This window comes from Protomyctophum parallelum (assembly GCF_964188405.1).
Source record: "Protomyctophum parallelum genome assembly, chromosome: 6".
NCBI classification, from domain to species: Eukaryota; Metazoa; Chordata; class Actinopteri; order Myctophiformes; family Myctophidae; genus Protomyctophum; species Protomyctophum parallelum.
In genome coordinates, this window is record NC_139701.1 from 8,483,897 (window position 1) to 8,507,915 (window position 24,019).

Sequence of the window (24,019 nt, forward strand, 5' to 3'; positions counted from 1 at the left end):
ACTTATAATATTTCATGAAACTCCTTAAGGTTGTTAGTTGTAAGTTGTTATGCATACATTCTTTTTTTTAATTTATATTTTTTGTCCCACGATTTTGTAACCCATTTTTCACCCCTGTGTCAATCATCCTGTGATGTGATCCTGGGCTCTACACACCCTCCGCCAACCTAGGGAGAGCAACGGACTTAACTCATGCTTCCTTCATGCTTGAGTGTCCAAGTTGCTCCTTTACACCTGACAGGGGGGAGTTTCCCTGGTTGGACGTAGCGCGTGGAAGGAGCACGTTATTCCAACCATGTGTTATGCATAATTATAAGTAAGGGATAATGTATGGCTGCGTGGTCATTGTTGATGGATAAATTACCAACAGGGTGATTTATATATAAACAATGACCACGCAGCCATACATTATCCCGCTTATTACACGGTTACTTAATACACAAATTAATTAATTGACCCAAAAGTGACAACAAAACAAAGTATTTCCTTGCTTACGGTAATGAAAGCATTCCAAGTTGGCCCCACAGAGGCAACGAGTCGCCTCGGAAACAAGGAAGAGAGTGTTGATCAATTGGAATACATTTTCGGGTAGACCATCGTCTAGTTCTCGCTTCAAATGTTTTCAAAAACATTATTGAAAGCATGTTGTTTAGTTAAATGACATTGTGTTTTAGTTTACATGGCTGTCATGTTGGGTACAGCATAAAATCCAAGCAGCGCAGCGGCTGCAGCCAGGTGCTCCGAGCCTTTGATTAGGCTGCGCTCTGTTATAGACCACTGAATTCGGCAATCAGAATCAAGCATTCAACCAAGCCGTGTAATAAATATTTATAACAAATTGTTGTGAAGCCTTAAACGTGCATTTTTTTTTAATTATTATAATGCATTATAGACCCGACCTTTAAGTAAAGTGTTTGAATACTTTGTGCCTGAGATCAGTGCTGAAACACACAGAGTGAAAACATGCCATGCACTGTTGGTATTTCAGTGTGTGGAGCGTCTGGACCTGGCAGGCATGGACTTCATCTGGCGCATCGCCATGGAGACCCCAGATGAAGAAATAGCCAACGAGGCCATCCTACTCATTATCACTTATAGCTACACCAACCTCAACCCCAAGATGAAGAAGGTATGTGTGCCTGTGTTTGTCTGTGCAGTGTGCACAGGTTTATGCATGAACTCATTCAATGCTAAGAACATGTTTGGATGTGTTTTCTTTTTTCTTCTTCTTTTCTTTCTTTTTTTTAAGGCGATTAGGGCTCCATGTTGCTGTCTATTTTGGTTAAATATTCTTGGCACTGAATGAATGGGCACCCATGAGTCAATGGTTTACCTATTTTCATGTGTGTGTGAAGGTGTGCCGGCATGTGTGTTATTTTACACTTGCGTGTTTTAATGTGCATGTTTTGTGTATCGGCTCTTGAATATGTGTGTGGGTCTGCAGTGAGCCAGTGTTAAAACTACACAAAATGTTTGTCGACTACCTTTTTTGACTTTTTATGCCGATTTTGACCGAAGTCACCAAATCTGGCCGTCGTCATTTCCGGTACAACGGTGTAAACATCTGCTATCTTTCTTCACTGGTGTGTTACAGTGATCTGTGCGCCACTCCGTGCGATCGTTGTTTATTTTCATATCCAAGTCAAATTAAGCTCTAATCAAGCCCTGAATATCGCATTTTGAGCAGCTATGCACATAAAGACTGCGTAGTGTGCGAGCGTACACGCGAGGATTTCGGACGATTTTAGGTGGCCGTTAGCAAAAAATGCTAAAAGTTGCTAAATAATTTAAAACGAATCCCCCGATTATAGGGAATAAAACAATTACGTCAATCCCGTCAACGGGAGGTCTGGATTAATTAATTCACTAGGTCAAAACAGTCAACGGTAGTCTAAGGGATATTATCTGCTTTACTACCAGCGTTTCTATTCATCTTTCGAGATCCACTTTATTTTTTTATTATTTTTAACGTGGATGTAAACAAAGGATGTCCCGTGGTGAAGACGAGCCTCTCTTCTTTCCGCCGGAAAATAAATAAATGAATAAATAAATATTTTAAAGGGATTGTGACATTAAAAAAAAGGTTTTGGAATTGGTTGTTGTTTTTTTTTAGGTTTTCTAATCTCAATTGCACCCAAAAAACATGAACTTTTAACATTCAGTAGATTTTCTGTGATCTGGGGTTTTCTGGCTCAAACAGGTGCTCTGATTTGCCGGCAGTAAGTGACATCACTTACTGCAAATCCCATATATGTCAATGGGATTTGCCAGCAGATGTCACTGTTTCACTGTGTTGCCTGTTTTCATTGTAGCTCAAAAGGCCCAAAAAAACCCAAAGAAAACTTCAGACCACAGAAAATCCACTGAATGTTCAAAGTTCAGGTTTTTTGGGTGTAATTGAGGTCATAAAACCTAAAAGAAAAAAGAAAAAGAAATGAAAATGCATGTCATAAAACCTTTAACCGCGACCTTCCGTTTCATTCTTTAGTTATTGGCAGTTAAAATGTGACTCACTCAAGTGTGACTTCAAAAGACCATGACATTGAACCCATGCATATAATTTCAAGCGCTGTAAGTCTTTTGAACAGGCAGTGGCTACCTCCTGTCCTGTATGTGACTGTGTTGACTTCATGTCCTTGCAGGATTCTGTGTCCTTGCACAAGAAGTTCATTGCTGATTGTTATAAAAGACTAGAGGTGAGTTGCTGCATACATCAGGTGACGTAGCCTGGTTCCCAGGGGAGCAGGCTCTCATTCTGCCATTATACTTAGTTGGATAGTATATATTGTGTACTAAAGTGCCAACCTTAGTCTCTGTCGGGTGGAAACCTCATATGTCAAATTCAAAAGCATCAACGTGTGCGTGCGCGTGTGTGTGCGTGCGCGTGTGTGTGCGCGCGAGCGTGTGTGTGCGCGCGAGCGTGTGTGTGTGTGTGAGCGTGTGTGTGTGTGTGTGTGAACACAGAGCAAAGTTATGTATTTCTTCTCTTCTCCTCAGGCGGCCAGCTCTGCCCTAGGAGGGCCTACCTTGACTCATGCTGTTACTAGGGCGACCAAGATGCTGACAGCCACTGCCATGCCAACGGTGGCTACATCTGTCCAATCCCCCTCTAGGTACGCAGTAGGGGGCTGTTGGTGGGCACTGCAATACATGCTCAGCATGGAGGGCTCAAGATGGGGGAACGTTCAAATTTTAAATGTTGAAAGAAATATTGTCTTAATTGTGCCTTACTTCAGTAGTTCTCACCTTTTTCTTGAAAGTCTTGATGGCCATGTTGGTCAGATTGGTGGATGTTTTGCCAATTATTTGGGGATTACAGAGTAAAACCACAGTTGGGAACCACTGAAATGGAGTGTTTTAAGATAATCATGTACAATCGTATAGCCTTTTAAAAAAACCATAATACTAGAGACTATAGTTTGTGTGTTGCCTTTAGATCCACAAAGCTGGTAATCATCGAGAGACTGCTGCTATTGGCTGAGCGCTACGTCATCACAATCGAGGTATGTCCAGCCCCGGCTTCATCAAAGACTTTCTCACAGTGTATGTCTTTTCAGTTCAACAGAGTCCGGGACCCCTAGGGGGGGGGTCCTCCAGAGTTAATACTGGGGAGCCGTCAACATTAACCACTTGAACCTAGCATCCCTGTACTGTGGGGAACATTATATGAAAATATAAAATCTACAAGCTCACAATGCCATGCGTTGTGAGCTTGTAGATCTGCTATTTTCGGTGAAAATGTGAATGTAGAGGGGGGGGGAAAAGAAACGGAGCAAGTACAGGGCCAAATGTCATGTTTGGTAAGGATTGAGGGTTTGAGGTGAGTTAAAAGCTTATAAACGTGTCTTCCTTTTTTTTCTAGGATCTTTACTCTGTTCCTCGCACCATTCTACCTCATGGGGCCTCGTACAACGGTCACCCCGTTGCTCTGCACGTCACCTATGAGTCTACCAAAGACACCTTCACCCTGGAGGTACGTTAGGAGCCTCTACCATTGACTCAGACGTTGCTTGTCATATCTGCCTCGTTCAACTTTTGTTTATGTAGCCTAAAAGCCTAAAAGTGGTGGAATCTCTCGAGGAGCAAAGGCACTTTGCAAAGATGACAGAACAGTCCGCATGCTCACTATTTAAGTATTTATTCAGCCCCAAGTACATTTTACAACATTGCTTCTAGGTCTAATCTAGACAGCGTGAGAGCAGGTGGCGGAAGCAAGCTGCTTCTTTGAGTTTCAGGCGGCTCTCTTTCCCTATCAAGGCAGAATCTATTCTTACCTACAGTAACAATCACAAGGTGTTTCAATCATAATTTCCATCATCAGGATTCATGTTGCTGTCTTCTCTCATCTTTATTCGAATCACAGACCTTTAGTGAGCAGTACAAACAAGAGTCCAGTAGCTGGTCAGTGTGACCCTGCCAGATATCATGTGTCATCATCTTAATTTAGCACTTCAAGCAGACGGTGATCTAGTCTGTCTGAGCAATAAACATTGTGTCTGAGAGTATTCACTCAAAAACATGTACAATATGTATCCTTTATATCAACCACATAGTATAGATTAGAAATTCCCTAACGATTTGTTCCCATTTTCAACATTGAACACAATTAAATCGTTAATCGCAATTATTTGTATGACAATTAATCGTCAACTTAAATTTGGTAATCGTGACAGCCCTAGACATATGCCATGATTTTGGGAATGTGTGTGTGTGTGTGTGTGTGTGTGTGTGTGTGTGTGTGTGTGTGTGTGTGTGTGTGTGTGTGTGTGTGTGTGTGTGTGTGTGTGTGTGTGTGTGTGTGTGTGTGTGTGTGTGTGTGTGTGTGTGTGTGTGTGTGTGTGTGTGTGTGTGTGTGTGTGTGTGTGTGTGTGTGTGTGTGTGTGTGTGTGTGTGTGTGTGTGTGTGTGTGTGTGTGTGTGTGTGTGTGTCGCACGCTATCCAGGCACACAGTAATGAGACTATAGGAAGTATCCGGTGGAAGATTTCTGAGCACCTCAGCTGTCCAGTGGACAATGTTCAGATCTTCGCCAATGACAGTGTGGTAGGTATTTTAATTATGCATTATAATGTGTTCATTTGTATATAGTTATAGGCATGTCATTCATCTCACACTTCACACTCTGTCAGATCCCTCTTGTCTTTTCCTGTTGTTCATTGTCATTACATGGATTGAAATTCTCAGTTCCCACAAATGATTTCAGTCACTTGGATTCCGCAGAAGCCAGAATTGTCTTCTGATGGAAGCATGTCACACACCCAAAATAGCCGATCTACTGTACAAGCTCAGTGAGCTTAGGTCGGCTATTTTTGGTTATTCGTTGTGAGTAATTGAAGTGGTCAAACTACCAATAGAATAAAGAGTGTTTGAATTGGTTAAACTAGCAATAGAAGACATGTTCAGAAGCATCTTCCTTAAAACCCTCTTGTTTTAAGATTTCTCATGAAAGCAAAGGTTAAAGCCTCCATCTGCTTTTCTTCAACTGGGTGGCTCACTGACAAATGTTATATTTTATCTTCTCACTGAGTATTTTGTATTCCATAGAAGCCAGCATATCTTCTATGAAAGCATGGTGTGAAAATAGCGTCTGTGACTCATTGAGAACGTGTAGATTGGCTACTTTTGGTAATTTTTTAATAGATTAGAGCATTTGAAGTGGTCAAACTAGCAATGTTTAGAATAATTTTTCATAAAACCTTTCTGAACGTGGATATTTCATAAAAGCAAAGAATAAAGCCTCACTATGATTTATTCACCTAGTCGGCAGTGTGAAGAACAGCTGGAATATTACTATTTCATCATTTTACAATTCATGTTATTTGTTGATGAAACGGCGGTAGTGTGTGGGTGGGGATGGGGCTTTCACTCTGTCTCACAAATCGCATGATAGGACTTGGCCATGCATACAAATTATTTCCAGTCGGGAGATTGTATTTAGCTTTAATGTGTGTTTATTCCATGCGTCATGGTGGACGTGTAGCTGACAATGAATCGAGACCAGAAGCTGCTCTCTCAGCTGGGCTTCAGTGACGAGCAGAGCCTGACGGTCAAGAGCTCCGGCACAGGGACCCCCTCCGGCAGCTCGGAATCCTCAGCCTCCGCCTCCAGCAGCTCCAGCTCCGCTGTCTTCAACTCCGCCTACGCACTGGAACAGGTTAACCCAAACGTACTGTCTACTATATTTAGACATTCTTAGTGCAGTGTTTCTCAAACTTTTTTTTTTACATTTCAAGGACCTGACGGTGTGCAAATGTAACCAAATGGACCATTCGGGGTGCACTTATACATACCCCTCAAGGTATCCTGAGAATTTAGTTAAATTTGTACACTGTCAGTTACAGGTATACGGGTCGATTTATATACAGGTAGAGAATTTGGTTATTACACACACAGTTACACACTTTAAGGGTCAATTTAGAACCCAATGAAGGAATCCTGAGAGTCGCTGGACACTACTTTGCGAACCAGTGGTTTACTATTTAATTTTGGTACAGTGGTTCTCGCAAATCTTTTCATGTCAAGGAATTGGAAAAGGAATGATTTGCATTTGGCCGCCACAGACAAAGTACATTATATATTTACTACCTATAAGTAATTGTACATTGTGATCTTGTAGATCGGCTATTTTCACTATGAATACAGGTGTACCGTGAGATTTCTTTTGACCATTGGTGTACTGTACCTTGGGCACACAAAACAGTTTGAAAGCGACTGATCTGAAGGAGCTGATCATGTGCTGCTTGGCCCCTGCTGACCTTGTGTTTTGTATACAGGAGAAGTCCCTGCCTGGTGTGGTGATGGCCTTGGTGTGCAATGTATTTGAAATGCTTTACCAGCTGGCCAACCTCGATGAATCAAGGTGAGACAGAATAAAATGGAACGTTTGTAAAAAATGAGCTAGAATATTTTCTGCTATGCTGTATCTTAACACTTTGACTGCGTAATTAATTCATCTTAATCCACCCTTGACTGCAGGTGTTTTTCACTTACCTTTGAAGAATGACCCAATGTTGTACGTCGTTAATAAATAACTTGCATGACTGTCCTAGTGTCGGAAAATAATCCATGATCGATCTGTGAAAAACAGAGGCGGTCGTATCACACCGCATCATCGTACAGGAATACGGCCTACAGCCACGAGGAGAGTTTTTATTTTTTTCGGGCACGTGATCCAAACGTATGAAAGTGTCACAAAGAAGCCAAAACGTATGAGGTCTCATAAGTTATCAAAAGCACCCTCCAGGCTCAATAAAACAAAACTCATTAGGCATTCTACAGGCATTCTACACAAATTGCCATATTTTTATTTCTGTTTGGTTGGGCAAGGTGTATCACAATTTCCCCCATCATATTCGTTTTGCCAATTATTTCTAGCCTGCGATACAGTCTGATTGCTACGTTCTGTGTTCTTTTATTTTTTTCTCACTTTGCTTCACAGTCTGGCAAGCCTCCTATCTAGTCTCCACACACGTTTGTGTGTTGTCACTGCTGTTAAATCCTACTGAATTCTCCTGCCAGTGAGGAGCCCCCACCAGGAGGACTCCCCGCTAACAGCCCCAGCCTTTAGGATTACATGCAGTGACTAATACTAACCCCCCTCCCCCCCTCTGAGGCGGTGGGAAATATTTGTATAATATACTTTAATACAAATATAATACAAATGTGTTCATTCATGCCCTCCAGGATTACTCTGCGTGTGCGGAAGCTGCTGCTGTTGATTCCTACAGATCCTGAGGTGCAGGACGCTCTGGACAACTTTGTCCCCAAAGAGTCCAGCGTGTGGAGCCACCAGGTACGTCTGTCTGTATTGGCTCTGTGATTTGATTGATTTAATACTTTATTAAGTCAGAAAGGTAAACGGCACGTGGTACAGTCAGGGCAGGCATTAAGGCTAAAAGTCCTTGTCCAGGGGTTGTACTGTACTTGTACATCAGGCTGCCTCACACTACAGAAACAGGAGATGGCCTCCTGCCCATTTTTTGTATTATGTATAAAAAGGAGGAAAAGAACGGCGGTAGTGAATGACACCTCCTTTCGGTGTGAAATGACATTTACCTAACCTTCCCTTGTCGTTTCCCGATAGATTTTCCAGGCCAATTTAGAAAGAAACCACCATCTTCAATGGCTGGTGTCAGGAGAAGTAGAATTTTCCTTAGATTTATGTGGTACCAGATCATAATGTGTCTCTTGTCTCTCTCTCTCTCGTCCTGTAGAAGACGTTGTTCACCCTGGGTCAGGGCTCGGGCTCTCGCTCTCCATCTATGTCCTCCAAGCAGCAGCACCAGCCCAGCGCCGCCTCCATCCTGGAGTCCCTGTTCAGGTCCTCAGCCCCGGGCATGTCTACCTTCAGAGTGCTTTACAACCTGGAGGTACGCACGCACGCTCGCATGCATGCACAGACACACACACAGACACACACGCACGCTTCTCCAGTATTCACACTTCTCAATTATTCATGTACTGTACTATTTGAGTTCATTCTTCCGCTCCTATCCTCTTCTACCCCCACTTCCTCCCATCCTCTTTGTCGTCTGTTTTTCATCACTCTCTCCCACCTCTTCCTGTGTGTGTGTGTGTGTGTGTGTGTGTGTGTGTGTGTGTGTGTGTGTGTGTGTGTGTGTGTGTCTCTCTCTCTCTCTCCTCTCTCCTCTCTCCTCTCTCTCTCAGGTATTGAGCTCCAAGCTGATGCCCACAACCGACGATGAGATGGCCAAAACCAGCGTCAAGTCTTTCTGTGAGAACTTCCTAAAAGCAGGAGGCCTCAGGTAAATGGCACTGGGAAGGGGTGACATGCATGAGAGCGGTGCTAGCCCTGCTATCCGTCTTTATATTGTCCTTGATCTTCTCTGTTCTCTGCAGTCTGGTGGTGAATGTCATGCAGAGAGATTCCATCCCCTCAGAAGTGGACTATGAGACCAGACAAGGAGTCTACTCCATCTGTCTTCAACTGGCCAGGTAAGAAGATTTCTAATCCATTATTTCGGTGATTTTTGAGCATTTTCTGTTACAAAACACGTATTCCTTTAATAATTCCTTTTCTAAGTAGACTCTATAGACATGTACTGGATAGCTATTAGTTACTTTATTTATCCCATAGGGACATTCAGGTATCACATGGCTCATAAGGTTAGTAAAGAAACACAGTACAAAAGGTACAGGTTAAAATGACTAAAAGGGGACAGATTTAAAAGAAAGCATTAAAAAGGTGTCAAAGGGAATAATTCTTTGTTATTGAACATAGACCCATCTGTAACTGAAACTAGTAGTCAATTTCATGAGCCTAGCATCTGGTCATGGTGAATTGCTGTTGGGACACAATTTCTCTTAAACCGTTCATTCGTGCAGGAAGGAAATTATGCTCTTCTGTAGACGCTGGCTACTCTAATGTCCCGCAGTTCTATTTAATGGTGTCAACACAGGGCACACTGAGCACCGTCTAAAACACGTGCTTTGTCCCCTGGCGTGTCACAGGTTCCTCCTGGTCGGCCAGAGCATGCCGGCCATGTTGGATGACGACGTCATCAGGGACGGCGATACGTTGTCCTCGCGTCCGTTCCGCAACGCCGGGCGCGCCGGTCGGCAGCTGTCCCTCTGCGGGACGCCGGAGAAGTCGTCCTACAGACAGATGTCCCTGTCGGAACGCACCTCCATTAGGGTGGAGGAGATCATCCCCGCTGCTCGCGTTGCTATCCAGGTACTGGTTTTGAAGCACATGGAACTTGAACACACAGGGACGTTTTTGCAGCAGATTGTTGGTGTGCAGCACTCCTAAAAAGAACACACATACACACACCATTATTATCCATCTGCTTCAACAGTGAACCATTGTCTGTGCTTGTCCTTCATAGTTAACTTGTACAAAGTAGAATTCCACTGTTGTCCGTAAATTAATTCCTTACTTTGACATACTAGTGTCACACAAAAGCAGCAGATCTGCTGTTGTGTCCCAACAGCTACTTTTTGCAACCTTTGAATTTGAATTCTGAAAAGTAACAGTTTGAGGTTTCCACCCGACAGAGACGATATGAGGTTCAGTACAGTCTCTCTCTGTCTCTGTCTCTGTCTCTGTCTCTGTCTCTGTCTCTGTCTCTGTCTCTGTCTCTGTCTCTGTCTCTGTCTCTGTCTCTCTCTCTGTCTCTCTCTCTCTCTCTGTCTCTGTCTCTGTCTCTCTCTCTGTCTCTCTCTCTGTCTCTGTCTCTGTCTCTGTCTCTCTCTCTGTCTCTGTCTCTCTCTGTCTCTCTCTATGTCTCTGTCTCTCTCTCTCTCTCTCTCTGTCTCTCTCTGTCTCTGTCTCTGTCTCTCTCTCTCTGTCTCTCTCTCTGTCTCTCTCTCTCTCTCTCTCTCTCTCTCTCTCTCTCTCTCTGTCTCTCTGTCTCTCTGTCTCTGTCTCTGTCTCTGTCTCTGTCTCTGTCTCTCTCTCTCTCTCTCTCTCTCTCTCTCTCTCTCTCTCTCTCTCTCTCTCTGTCTCTCTCTCTCTCTCTCTCTCTCTCTCTCTCTGTCTCTCTCTGTCTCTGTCTCTCTCTGTCTCTCTCTCTCTCTCTGTGTCTCTCTCTCTCTCTCTCTCTCTCTCTCTCTCTCTCTCTCTCTCTCTCTCTCTGTCTCTCTCTGTCTCTGTCTCTGTGTCTCTCTGTCTCTCTCTCTCTGTCTGTCTCTGTGTCTCTCTCTCTCTCTGTCTCTCTCTCTCTCTGTCTCTCTCTCTGTGTCTCTCTCTCTCTCTCTCTCTCTCTCTCTCTCTGTCTCTCTCTGTCTCTGTCTCTCTCTGTGTGTCTGTCTCTCTGTCTCTTTCCTAGACTATGGAGGTGGGTGACTTCACCTCCACTGTGGCCTGTTTCATGCGTTTGACCTGGGCCGCTGCCGCGGGGAGACTGGATCTGGTGGGAAGCCCTCAGCCAATCAGAGAGAGCCACAGCTCACTTCAGCCCCAGGCCCAGGGGGTTCGCACCCGAGTCAGCAGCACTGGTGAGAGTATACACACATTTACTGCTTTTGTGCTGGCTGCAATTATTAATGCTAATGCTTGGTGCATTTTAGGCACATACATCCCTAATGGCGTTGCAGCATCAATAAGTCCATTCACGGACAAATGTGTCTGTGGCAAAGACTTGGTCTTCTCCGTGGACATTTTCCGTTTTACACACCATTATGATGATCTTATTTTGATCATAGAACAGATTACTTAATGTCAAGTCTCCAGGTTTTCTTCAGAATATGTAAGACACTAGTACTAGTGTAGTCCTAGTGGTTCTCAAATGTTTTATGTATGTATTCAATTCAATTCAATTCAATTTTATTATAGTGTCAAATCACAACAAGTTGTCTCAAGACACTTTACAACCAACAAAGTTCCACCCAGAGCAAGCAATATTGCGAATTTGCGACAATGGTCCACATCTGGTCGAGGTCGAGCTCTGTGAGGCCGGGTCCGGGTCACACTTCTGGTGGGCTCCATGAAGAGGCCTGATCCACGGTCACACTCGGCAGTCAGTTGGGGGTTAATATTAGAGGTCCACAGAACTGCGACGTGGAGGACGAAAAGAGACTCCGGGGAGAGATTCCCCGGATGTTGGATTAGCGGCAGGCCTTACTGGAGCCTATATACCGTAATTTCCGGACTATAAGCCGCACCTGAATATAAGCCGCACCAGCCAAATTTAGGGAAAATCCCATATACAAGCCGCACCGGACTATAAGCCGCACCGGACTATAAGCCGCAGCTACGTTAGCTCAGAGCCTGAGATGGCTCTGCGTTAGCTGTAAAAATCCATAGATTAGCCGCACCGTTGTATAAGCCGCAGGGTTCAAATCATGGGTAAAAAGCCGCGGCTTATAGTCCGGAAATTACGGTAGTGTATATTACAAGTACTGCTGGGAGACAGACCCACACAACAATGTACAACCATGGTATCCAGCTAGACTTGGAGACAGGTCTAGCTATAGGCTTTGTCGTAGAGAAAGGTTTTCAACCTAGTCTTGAATGTGCAGAGCGTGTCAGCCCCACGGACCGAAGCCGGGAGAAGGTTCCACAGCTGAGGTGCCTGGGACCTAAACGCCCTGCCTCCTATTGTAACTTTTGATATTGTTGGGACAGTAAGCATTTTTGCATACTGTAGACGCACTGGTGTTCTATTTGGTTTGTAGGGATCAATGAGATCTTTGAGATATTGTGGTGCCTGACCATTGAGAGCTTTGGGTGGTAGGTGAGGAGAAGAATTTTGAACTTTATTCTGTGTTTGACCGGGAGCCAGTGTAGGGAGGCCAGTGAAGGAGTGATATGGTCACTTCTTCTGGTACGCGCCGCAGCGTTTTGAACTAGCTGTAGGCTTTTCAGAGACTTACCTGGGCAGCCTGATAATAGCGAGTTGCAGTAGTCCAGCCTTGAGGTAACAAATGCGTGGACAAGTTTTTCTGCGTAATTTTTGGACAGGATGTGCCTAACCTTTGCAATATTTCGCAGGTGAAAAAAGGCAGTCTTTGAGATTAGTTTGATGTGAGATGTGAAAGACATATCTTGATCAAAGGTAACTCCCAGATTCTTTACAGTGGCCTTGGAGGCCAAGGTAATGCCATCTAGGGAAAAGTTCTCATCGGCTAGCTTGTCTCTTAGGGGCTTAGGGCCGATCACGATAACTTCCGTTTTGTAAGAGTTGAGGAGTAGGTAATTACGGGTCATCCAACTCTTTATGTCTTTAAGACATGCTTGAAGTTTGACTAATTGGTCCGTTTCGTTCGGTTTCATCGATAGATAGTTGAGTGTCGTCCGCGTAAAAATGGAAATGTATAGAGTGTTCCCTGATGATGTTACCCAGAGGGAGCATATATAAGGAGAAAAGTATTGGTCCAAGCACAGAGCCTTGTGGGACTCCATATTTGACCTTTTCACGTGTTGAGGAGCCATCATTGACATTTACAAACTGAAATCGATCAGACAGAACCGACAGAATTGAACCATTTCAGTGCGGCCGGTACCCCTGATGCCAACCAGATGCTCCAGTCTCTGTAGCAGAATGTGGTGGTCAATAGTGTCAAATGCAGCACTAAGGTCCAGCAACACCAGCACGGAGAGGAGGTTATCTGCTGCAGTCAGGAGGTCATTTGTAACTCTCAGCAATGCCGTCTCAGTGCTATGGTTAGCTCTGAAGCCATTTTGCCATTGAAGAACCTCATGAAATCATTACTATTGAGAGTTGTAGGAATACGTGGATCAGTGGAATCACGGCTTTTTGTCAGTTTTGCCAAAGTATCAAAAAGAAACTTTGGGTTACTTTTGTTTTCCTCTATTAGGGATGAATAATAGGTGGCTCTGGCCGTGTCGAGAGCCTTTTTGTATATTTTAAGGTATCTATGTATCTATTTATCCATGTATCTATGTACCGTATGTATGTAAAATATTTGGCCATAGTACATTATTTTGATTATTGGTATCAGTCACTGTCAGTCGTTTATTTGTAATTATTTGTCATATCTGCCCTTTAGAAAGCCTAAAACCCAGAAATGTCATTATTTTCCAATGTTCAATGGAAATGATCAATTATCGCAATTATTTGTATGACAATTAATGGTCATTAAAATGTCATGATCGTGACAACCCTAACAACAGCATCAATAATAACAGTTCTATGCGTCTCTGTCATCCAACAACAGGAAGCAACTGCAGCTCCAGCAGCGACGGCGAGGCCACGCCCACAGCATTGCATGCTGGGATATGTGTCCGGCAGCAGAGCGTCTCCATCAAAGACGCCATCATCGCCCGCGAGGCTCTGTCGCTGCTGGTCACGTGCCTGCAGCTCCGCTGTCAACAACTCTGTAAGCAACTAAGTGCATTTACTCAAGTTACTGGACTCAAGAGTACAATGAGGTTTTTATTTATTTATTTATCATTTACCAGTTACAGTTACAGCTGGTCATGGTTCTCTCTGCGGTGCTTTCACGCCCACTTGCTGTAGTTGAGACCCATGTTTCTCATTGGCTGTACTGACAACCTTTCGTCCTGATTGGCTGCCTCGTCTCTAGGCAACCACACACTTTTTGCCTCTAGCCGACCCCTTAGCCATGGGATATAATGCAGAAGCTGGTAATTAATTGATGTCATCAATTCTTGTTTTAGCTGTGCACACCGCTCCAATGACTGGCAGCGTGTGTCCATTTGGGGTACGAACAGCTGCAATACCACTGGTTGACCTAAAGTGCCACTGTTGAGCAGCCCAAAGGACCACTCACACTGAGCACCACAACTATAACAACAATAAAACTACCGTACAGTACAGTAACTCTCACAATAAAAGTATAGTTGCATTGCCCAGGTCGCACAGGTTGGACCCCTGGGAGAAAGCAGTCCACTAAGTCTCAGGATCAGACAGAATAGTAACAGTGTGTTCTCTCTGCTCTTCTGTCCAGCTTCCTTTTACAACCTGCCCTCTGTCCGTGACTTCATCATCGATATTCTGCTGGGATCGCCTAGTGGAGAGGTCAGTGTGGATGTGCTTTACTGTCTAAACATAAGGATCGCCTAGTGGAGAGGTCAGTGTGGATGTGCTTTACTGTCTAAACATAAGGATCGCCTAGTGGAGAGGTCAGTGTGGATGTGCTTTACTGTCTAAACATAAGGATCGCCTAGTGGAGAGGTCAGTGTGGATGTGCTTTACTGTCTAAACATAAGGATCGCCTAGTGGAGAGGTCAGTGTGGATGTGCTTTACTGTCTAAACATAAGGATCGCCTAGTGGAGAGGTCAGTATTGATGTGCTTTACTGTCTAAACATAAGGATCGCCTAGTGGAGAGGTCAGTATTGATGTGCTTTACTGTCTAAACATAAGGATCGCCTAGTGGAGAGGTCAGTGTGGATGTGCTTTACTGTCTAAACATAAGGATCGCCTAGTGGAGAGGTCAGTGTGGATGTGCTTTACTGTCTAAACATAAGGATCGCCTAGTGGAGAGGTCAGTGTGGATGTGCTATACTGTCTAAACATAAGGATCGCCTAGTGGAGAGGTCAGTGTGGATGTGCTATACTGTCTAAACATAAGGATCGCCTAGTGGAGAGGTCAGTGTGGATGTGCTTTACTGTCTAAACATAAGGATCGCCTAGTGGAGAGGTCAGTGTGGATGTGCTATACTGTCTAAACATAAGGATCGCCTAGTGGAGAGGTCAGTGTGGATGTGCTTTACTGTCTAAACATAAGGATCGCCTAGTGGAGAGGTCAGTATTGATGTGCTATACTGTCTAAACATAAGGATCGCCTAGTGGAGAGGTCAGTATTGATGTGCTATACTGTCTAAACATAAGGATCGCCTAGTGGAGAGGTCAGTATTGATGTGCTATACTGTCTAAACATAAGGATCGCCTAGTGGAGAGGTCAGTGGGGATGTGCTTTACTGTCTAAACATAAGGAATGCCTAGTGGAGAGGTCAGTGTGGATGTGCTTTACTGTCTAAACATAAGGATCGCCTAGTGGAGAGGTCAGTGGGGATGTGCTTTACTGTCTAAACATAAGGATCGCCTAGTGGAGAGGTCAGTGTGGATGTGCTTTACTGTCTAAACATAAGGATCGCCTAGTGGAGAGGTCAGTGGGGATGTGCTTTACTGTCTAAACATAAGGATCGCCTAGTGGAGAGGTCAGTGTGGATGTGCTTTACTGTCTAAACATAATATAAAAACCATGGCTGTCGGGCGGAAGCCTCATCACAAAAGTTTCATCACAAAGGTTGTGAAAATAGATCTACAAGCTCTACAAACATCTTGCATCGCGAGGCGTTGTGAGCCTGTAACCGGCAATCCAGCATTATTTTCAGTCATTTTGGACTTACAAGGTTCCCACCCGTACCGACACCAGCAATAAATCTTTTTGGTTTAGATTGTACTTTTGCATGGTTGCATCCCGGCTCAGGCACATTAATGATTCCACCTTTAAGTTGATGTATACACACAATGTGAGAGATGAGAGTATAATAAGTGAGGAGAACAATGAGGGGATTTATTTTTCTGTTAAGTGGTCAGATGGGTGGGCCACATACTGTACATCTTCAAAGCATGTTTATTTGAATGATAAATCAATTGATTGTGTTCAAGCTCGGATCAATGGGATTAACATACTTCAAGTTCCCATTTATTTTCTTTACTCATAAAATTATTAAAATCTTGCCAATTATTTATTTCGGGGCCCACTTGCAATATCCTAACAGGCCACGAGGTTGAGAAAGGCTAGTTCAAGTCATTGAACACTGTGTGTTGTTGCGTTCAGATCCGCCGCGTGGCCTGCGACCAACTGTATACCCTGAGTCAGTCAGACACGTCAGGTTTCCCCGACCTCCAGAAACCCAACCTCTTCCTGCTGTCGGTCATCCTCACGGCTCAGCTGCCGCTCTGGAGCCCTACGTCCGTCATGAGAGGAGTCAACCAGAGGTACTGTTGGAACCAAACGCGTACAGAAGAAACGCATTTCTGTTTGCTTTGACAAAACCCATTATGCTGACGCCGGTTGTGTTCTCTCCACAGGTTGCTGTCTCAGTGCACAGAGTATTTCGACCTTAGGTGCCAGCTCCTAGATGACCTAACAAGTATGTTTGGACACCTCCAGTCACCTTTGTCAATTGCCCAGACTACTGCTGGTTTTTTATTCTATATTCTGTTATTGTTATCACCATGGTGGAATAGTTGTCTGGCTATGCAAGCTTGTCTGATAATAATGACAATCTCTGGATGCTGTAGAGTCTGTAACTACACCTCCAGAAAAGTCAGGACACTGGGATTTACGTTCACGATTCTTTTTTTCTTTCTTTTTTTCTTTTTTCCTAGGCTTCAAATGTGCTTTATATTTTACTCATGATCAGAGCTTCCGTGCTCCAGACTGTATGACGAATGCATTTGAAAATTGTGGGAGGCAACAGTCTGGCCACGTGAGACTATTATACAGGATAGTCGAGTTATTTTCACTATTGAAACTCCCATAGTAGTCATTCCAAAAATAAACAAATGAGTGGGACGATTCTTCTCATGGATTTAAAGCATCAACTGACTCACTGTGAAAAAGTACTCATTTATCCAAAGAGTTTATATAAGACTTTATCTAGTGTATCATAAATGACATGATATACCAGTTCTTCTATGACGCAATGTCAGATTTCCCTATGGGATTTTCAATCAAAAACTTCTGTGACTCAGCATAGCAGTGCTGTCAGGAGTACTATGGTACTCTATTAAAGACTACTTGTTCTGTGAATCCCCAGGATTAGAAATGAAAACCACTGTCCCTAGGTAGTCTTGTTTTAAAATAATTGCATTTTCACTTTTCCTCCATTAGAGGTCAGCGTTTCAGATTGGAGTCTGTTATTTCCAATGGAAGACTGAACGTGAACACTGTAGCTTCTGGACCATTGTTTAGCCCCATGGTCACCGGACTAAATATTGGGGCCGGTCGTCACAAGCCACACGATCTTCCAAAATGTTTCATACTGAAATGACTTTTGTCAGATGAACAAATCGGGTGAAAAGTTATTTTGTCATCGACCTTTCTCTATAGATCTAACGCCAGTAAACATAGGACTTCCACAAGATCTACCGGCGCCCACTTAGGAGACCATTATTTTGTAGGATTTGTGTACCTTGGTGTATACATGTTCATAAATGAACCCAACTGTCTACCTTCTTCTCCCCAGCTTCAGAGATGGAGGTGATGAATGTGAGCTCGGCCACCATGCTGGAGGACGAGATCTCCTGGCTGGACAACTTTGAGCCCAGCTGGAGCTCTGAGATGGAGACCAGCGAGGCCGACAACATCCTGCAGGCAGGACACCTCCGGCTCATCAAGACTCTGCTGTCACTCTGTGGCAACGAGAAGGGACACCTGGGTGAGTGTTGTGAGCCACTCTCTCTCTCTGTTTTCCCAAGGGCTTTGCCTCGGCTGGGCCTGGTTTAGAGGTTAGGTTTTTTTTAGGCCAGTGGTTCTTACATTTGTGAAGGGGATCGAGTAAGTGCACTTTCACCCATTTTAACTATGAAAGCCTGTGTTCTCAGAATAGAAACAATAGAGAACTGGAGCACAGCAACACATCGACTTTACTGGGTGCAAGCTTTGCACCACCTAATTCTAAGAAGATATTTGAGCTCCAATTATACTTAACTTATATCGCATTGTAAAACGGTGTTGCACAACCAAAATAGTCAATCTACTCACAATCGATCTATGCTTGTGGATTGGCTATTTTCGGCGGGGTTGAGTCTGTAGTCATATGATAGGTTGACATTTGAAGTGTGTAATGTGAAGTGTGACCTTGTGTATTTATTTGTCCAGGTGCATCTCTAATTCAGCAGCTGTTGGACGACTTCCTGTTTCGAGCCTCGCGCATCATCCTCAACAATCAAAACGCTACGCTCTCCCCGGCTCCCAATTATGACTTCCACCCCAAGTAGGACATAATATAATTACTTTATTTATTTATGTCATTTTTATCTCTTGCCTTTGAGCTCATTATGAAACAGTTAATACAGATGTTTCTATAGTGTGTATTTAAAGTTTTTGGTTTGCTTTACAGCCGTGTTTCACAATCTGTGGATCGTAACATGCCGACATGGACAAAAGAATAACTTTAACTATCAGAATAACTTTAAGTATCAAATTGTTCATTGAATAAACTTGTGCCCTTTTGGGACGTGTCTGTCCAGAATAGGGACGAATGCTTGGCCGCCAGAAGTTCTGCTTGCAACATTCTTGTCAAGAACTGCAATATGGCTGCTTGTTGCGAACACTTCATCTGATCAACCTCGCCTTCGGCACTCAAATCCCTTGGGTCCTTGTTAATACACCCGGCAAATGTCAGATTGATCACAGTCAACAGTCAATCTGACATTGATGAAAGATGATGAACGGTTCTTATTATTCAAAGGAGGGAGAGGCAGGCAGACAGACAGACATACAGAGATTCCTAGAAATTATAATTTTGATAAATCGTCACTTGATCCTCACTTACTGCTTCACAGTACTGAGAGTTTTTGGGCAGCATTTTAAGTAAAATGTTCTGGGCGATCACAATGCTGTAGTACATTAATCGTGTGTGTGTGTCTCTCTCTCTCTCTCTCTCTCTCTCTCTCTCCCTCCAGGTGCAGCACGGCCAGCAGCAGGCTGGCAGCCTACGAGGTTCTGGTGATGTTGGCTGATAGCTCTCTGTCCAACCTGCAGATCATCACCAGAGAGCTGCTCAGCATGCACCACCAGTGTGACCCGTCACTCAGCAAGGAGTTTGACGTAAACATTCTAAGATTATTTATTTAGCCTTTTAATATGAAGTTTGACAGAAACCCATTTGGACTAATGCAATGCACTTTATGCTGGTCCAAAATGCTGCAGCATGTCTCTTAACTGGATCCCGCAAGAGTGACCATATTGCCCAGATTCTGGCTTCTTTTCACTGGCTCCGTTTGCTTCAGAATTTATTTTAGATTTATTGTTTCATTTTTAAATCATTGAATGCTTTGTCGCCTCAGTATCTCTCTGAACTTCGTTCCAGTGACACGTTTAAAGCTTGGGGTTGGATTTGATCGCTTTGAATGTTGCGGGTGTCAGTAAACGCTGCATGCGAGCGCTATGGACATGACATCCAAACAAGTGCCTTTCCACCCATTTCTGTACAAACGGCCCCTAAATGAGTCTTGTTAAAAAAGGACAGATCATCTCCAGTAACATTTGGGGTCCTTTGGATCCATGGTGTCTTGATGTGGGCCTAACTGTCAGTCTCTCACTCATCTCCAGTACCTTCCCCCGGTGGATAGCCGGTCGGTCTCTGGGTTCGTCGGCTTGAAGAATGGTGGAGCCACGTGTTACATGAATGCTGTCTTTCAGCAGCTTTACATGCAGCCTGGCCTGCCTGAGGTACAGTACACGCACGCACACAAACACACACACACACACACACAATGCAGATAATGTGTTCGTTTTGACATGAAAAGAACATTCAGCGATTTTAGTCAGACACGGTGACCAGGCAAAAGATTGATGTTTGGAAGTATTTCGATCAAATTAACGACGGTAACAGAACACTTTATATAATAATAATTAATAATACAGTAATAATATACTGTACTTGGAATATGGAAATGACTTAAAATCCCCATCACTACTTTGTATGAAACCCACAGGCGTTCCTGTCCATCGAGGACGACACAGAGCAGCCGGAGGAGAGCGTGTTCTGCCAGGTGCAGTCTCTGTTCGGTCATCTGATGGAGAGCAAACTGCAGTACTACGTGCCTGAGAACTTCTGGAAGGTGCCGTAACTGTGTCTGTGACTGTGTGTCTGTGCGTGTCTGTGACTGTGTGTCTGTGTCTGTGCGTGTGTGCCATATAATTATGAGATCCTAGGTTGATGTCTTGATGATACAAACCTAGTTAATTATTTTACAGAAATTCTGCTAAACATTATAAAAACAAACATACGTAATATATTTACATGTGTGTTTTTATTATATATTTATTTATAGATTAGATTTTAGGGTTTTGTTTCAGGGTGTAATATGGTGTTGTGTGTTGCAGATCTTCAAGATGTGGAACAAGGAGTTGTATGTAAGAGAACAGCAAGATGCTTATGAGTTCTTCACCAGCCTGGTAGACCAGCTAGATGAACACCTAAAGGTAATCTCTCTCTCTCTCTCTCTCTCTCTTTGCCTTTTCGGCTTCGTGATGAAAAATTACTGGCATATTTAATAATTGTTTCTTAGAAAAGAAAGTAAAATAGCGGAAATAGCCGCGTCACGGTGCGTTGTTGTAAGCTTGTAGATCTGCAATTTCTGCTATTTTTGGGAAATGTTTGAAAATATATGAAGATTTTTCAACATGGAAACATTTACAGGTTATTGTGACAGGTCTACATACACACACACACACACACACACACAACACACACACACATTCTCTCTCTAGTCTCTGTCACGCTCATATGGTCTACTAAATACTCATTCCACCAGATAAGTACATAGATCCTTTCATCAGTTAATGATGTGCTTATTAAAATGACTTCTTCCCCCTGCAGAAAATTGGCCGGGAACAAATCTTCAAAAACACGTTCCAGGGAATATTTTCTGACCAGAAGATTTGCAAAGACTGTCCTCACCGGTGAGCCCCAGATGAACCCTCAGATCAAATTCCCAAAAAATGAGTGCTAAACATGGATGACTTCTTTGGGACAAGGCTGCCATTTGAACCGTGGATCTTGTGTCCTTGTACTACAGGTATGAGCGTGAGGAAACCTTCATGGCCTTAAACCTGGGTGTGACTTCCTGCCAGAGTCTAGAGATCTCCTTGGACCAGTTTGTCAGAGGGGAGGTGCTGGAGGGCAGCAATGCCTATTACTGTGAGAAATGCAAAGAGAAGGTCAGTGTCTGCAACGCAGAGACCCTTATTAATCCAAAAGGACACCTTAACCCTCTCAATCTATAGTTCTCAAACTTTTTCGTGCCCAGACCCCAAAATGTATTTGACCACGGACCCTCCATCTGAAAATGTTTTTTAGCCAGGGAAGCCCAGAAGTTAAAATAAAAGCGAAATTATTCAACACTTTTTCAAATACAATAATTTATTTTATTTTATTTCTTTCATTATTCGTTAACTTTTAGTTTATGTATGTGCAAAGTAATAGTTTGATAATGATTATTGTGTGTGTGTGTGTGTGTGTGTGTGTGTGTGTGTGTGTGTGTGTGTGTGTGTGTGTGTGTGTGTGTGTGTGTGTGTGTGTGTGTGTGTGTGTGTGTGTGTGTGTGTGTGTGTGCACAGAGGACCACTGTGAAGAGGACGTGCATTAAGTCGCTGCCCAACGTTCTTTGCATCCACCTCATGCGCTTTGGCTTCGACTGGGAGAGCGGGCGCTCCATCAAATATGATGAACAGATCAGGGTAGGACACGCTCACGCACTGTTACAATCCCCACTGTCATTCCCTGAAGATGGCCGAAAGGCCGAAACGTTGGTTAATAATAAACATACAGCATCGTGGCTACGAGTGTGCGGCCTTTTCTCTTTTTTACAATCCCCACTGTTCCCACAAATGTAACTAAATGGACCCGTACGGGTCCAGTATACGTTCAGTTAAAATGGATAAATAAACTATGAGATGATGATGTGATGATTCATTTATCCCCGAAATGTAATTGAGGCATTACAGCAGCATAATGTGGTAAAATATATAATCCATCGACAAGGCAAACAAAAACACATCACACACATGGCCATAATCCCACAAGAACAGGGCCAACACAGAACCATTATGCACTAATAAGGGAACTATAAGGTTTAAGAGTTCTGGCATTATGCAGTCTGATGGCAGTTTACCTCTCACAGATTCTGAGCTGCACTACCGAATCTGTCAGCAGGGCCTTTCAGTACGTGTATACATTGTTGATACTGGGAATGAAAAACACAGGAGCACCACAGGAAGTGGAGGTCTTAGGGCGGGCCAAACGAACAACATCCTGTTCTACAAATTCAGTGGAAATTGGTTCCCAGATTGGATGACAGTCTGTACTGTTCCGAACACTGGATTTGAACAATATATCTAATCCTAATTACCTGTCTCTAATCTGCTTTGAGTCAAATGAACAGTTGAGACGAAGAACCATCTAAGTCCATAATTTCTTTCCGACCCCTTCCGGAAAAGGCCTTTCTGTCCTTCGCTATAAGGCCTCTTAGCTACAATGTATACTTTATGGATAATTATTATGGACTCAAATGGTTCTTGGTCTCGTTAAATATACAACAAAGACATTCTTTCCTTTGCAGTTCCCCTGGGTGTTGAACATGGAGCCCTACACCGTGTCTGGCATGGCCCGCCAGGACTGCAGCGGAGAGGCAGGCGAGGGCCGCTGCGACGGCGCCGGGGGAGGCTCCCCGAGGAAGAAGGTCACCATATCTGAGAACTACGAGCTGGTGGGAGTTGTAGTTCACAGCGGGCAGGCCCACGCCGGACATTACTACTCCTTCATAAAGGACAGACGGTAAGTCACTGGGTTTTTACAGCATGGCTCTTGCCTTCTACGAGAGGGTTTGTCTGTGTGACTGTCCGGAGATAATCTAAAAAAAATACACCAACTCTGTACACTGCCAGTAGGCCACAGAACACAGAAGTACCTTCACTAATTTTGCGTTGTGAGTTTGTAGATCTGCTATATTGTTATGCTTTTGTGTGACGCTGTAGTATGATCAAGTAGGACATAATCGGCATATGGGCTTACGGGCTCTGTTGTCATGGTTCCACTCCCCACAGGCTTACCGACTTACCTTCAGAGCTATAGTATATATGCACGCACACACACACACTCAAACACACACACACACACACGGTATGTGACTCAGCATAGACAGACCTGGGGGTATGGTCTCGTTCCACCTATTATGGAAGTTGCATCGTTAACTTGCATGTCGTTCAACATACCCTCTCATTGCCATCTCTCCTGACAAAAGGAGCAGAAAATAATCGTAATTATTAATATCCTCAGGAAACCGACCTTCAAATCGATGCTGTATTCATTCAGTTAGGATTAATCCCCTGTGTTGCTACAATGTTCTAGTTTCATTTCCCAGCAGTCATTCCAACTCTTTATGGTAAGGAACAATTAACTGGTAATTGATAATGTTAGCAGTCCGAAAGTTTCGGGGCTTAGACGACCTCCTTGGCTCATCATGAATGCAGAATTAGACTCCGTGTGGGCTCCTGGTTTCAGCCTCTAAGCATCTCCAGATGACTTATCTGGCTGTGGAAAACAAGAACACTATGAACTGGAATGTGGGTAGAGCACAAAATCAAATTGTTATAGTCCCCATGTTGTCTCCCTGCTCGTTGGGTTTCAGTTTGTTTCAGGTTTCAGTTTCTCATTCTATTTGACGCCCATCTGAAAATGTTTCATGCCAGGGAACCCCGGAAGAGAAGAGTTATGTAAAAAAGAAAAACAATCTAAATGATTCAACATTTTCAATATTACTGTTTGATGAGCAGTAAGTCAGTTGGTGACTGTTCTTCTGGTGGGCACCTTTTGAAAGGATGAATAAAA

The 24,019-nt window shown here is 43.7% G+C and overlaps 1 protein-coding gene across 10 annotated transcripts in view; it reads left to right on the top strand.

Moving 5' to 3' along the window:
- usp24 (ubiquitin specific peptidase 24) overlaps window positions 1-24,019 on the top strand; it is a 70,466-nt gene that overhangs the window by 34,202 nt on the left and 12,245 nt on the right. For 5 of the 10 annotated variants that reach the window (XM_083768123.1, XM_083768130.1, XM_083768128.1 and 2 more), the window contains 28 exons: window positions 989-1,129; window positions 2,643-2,696; window positions 2,998-3,113; window positions 3,419-3,503; window positions 3,863-3,973; window positions 4,943-5,041; window positions 5,979-6,164; window positions 6,772-6,857; window positions 7,682-7,790; window positions 8,212-8,367; window positions 8,666-8,763; window positions 8,858-8,953; window positions 9,470-9,692; window positions 10,789-10,957; window positions 13,640-13,801; window positions 14,393-14,463; window positions 16,234-16,394; window positions 16,488-16,549; window positions 17,648-17,839; window positions 18,283-18,397; window positions 19,089-19,233; window positions 19,738-19,857; window positions 20,124-20,249; window positions 20,515-20,613; window positions 21,011-21,093; window positions 21,210-21,351; window positions 21,751-21,870; window positions 22,752-22,966. In XM_083768123.1, the coding sequence (XP_083624249.1) occupies window positions 989-1,129; window positions 2,643-2,696; window positions 2,998-3,113; window positions 3,419-3,503; window positions 3,863-3,973; window positions 4,943-5,041; window positions 5,979-6,164; window positions 6,772-6,857; window positions 7,682-7,790; window positions 8,212-8,367; window positions 8,666-8,763; window positions 8,858-8,953; window positions 9,470-9,692; window positions 10,789-10,957; window positions 13,640-13,801; window positions 14,393-14,463; window positions 16,234-16,394; window positions 16,488-16,549; window positions 17,648-17,839; window positions 18,283-18,397; window positions 19,089-19,233; window positions 19,738-19,857; window positions 20,124-20,249; window positions 20,515-20,613; window positions 21,011-21,093; window positions 21,210-21,351; window positions 21,751-21,870; window positions 22,752-22,966 (3,542 nt within the window). The remainder of the gene's footprint in view (window positions 1-988; window positions 1,130-2,642; window positions 2,697-2,997; window positions 3,114-3,418; window positions 3,504-3,862; window positions 3,974-4,942; window positions 5,042-5,978; window positions 6,165-6,771; window positions 6,858-7,681; window positions 7,791-8,211; window positions 8,368-8,665; window positions 8,764-8,857; window positions 8,954-9,469; window positions 9,693-10,788; window positions 10,958-13,639; window positions 13,802-14,392; window positions 14,464-16,233; window positions 16,395-16,487; window positions 16,550-17,647; window positions 17,840-18,282; window positions 18,398-19,088; window positions 19,234-19,737; window positions 19,858-20,123; window positions 20,250-20,514; window positions 20,614-21,010; window positions 21,094-21,209; window positions 21,352-21,750; window positions 21,871-22,751; window positions 22,967-24,019) is intronic. The other 5 variants (XM_083768127.1, XM_083768129.1, XM_083768132.1 and 2 more) reach the window with 3 other exon arrangements.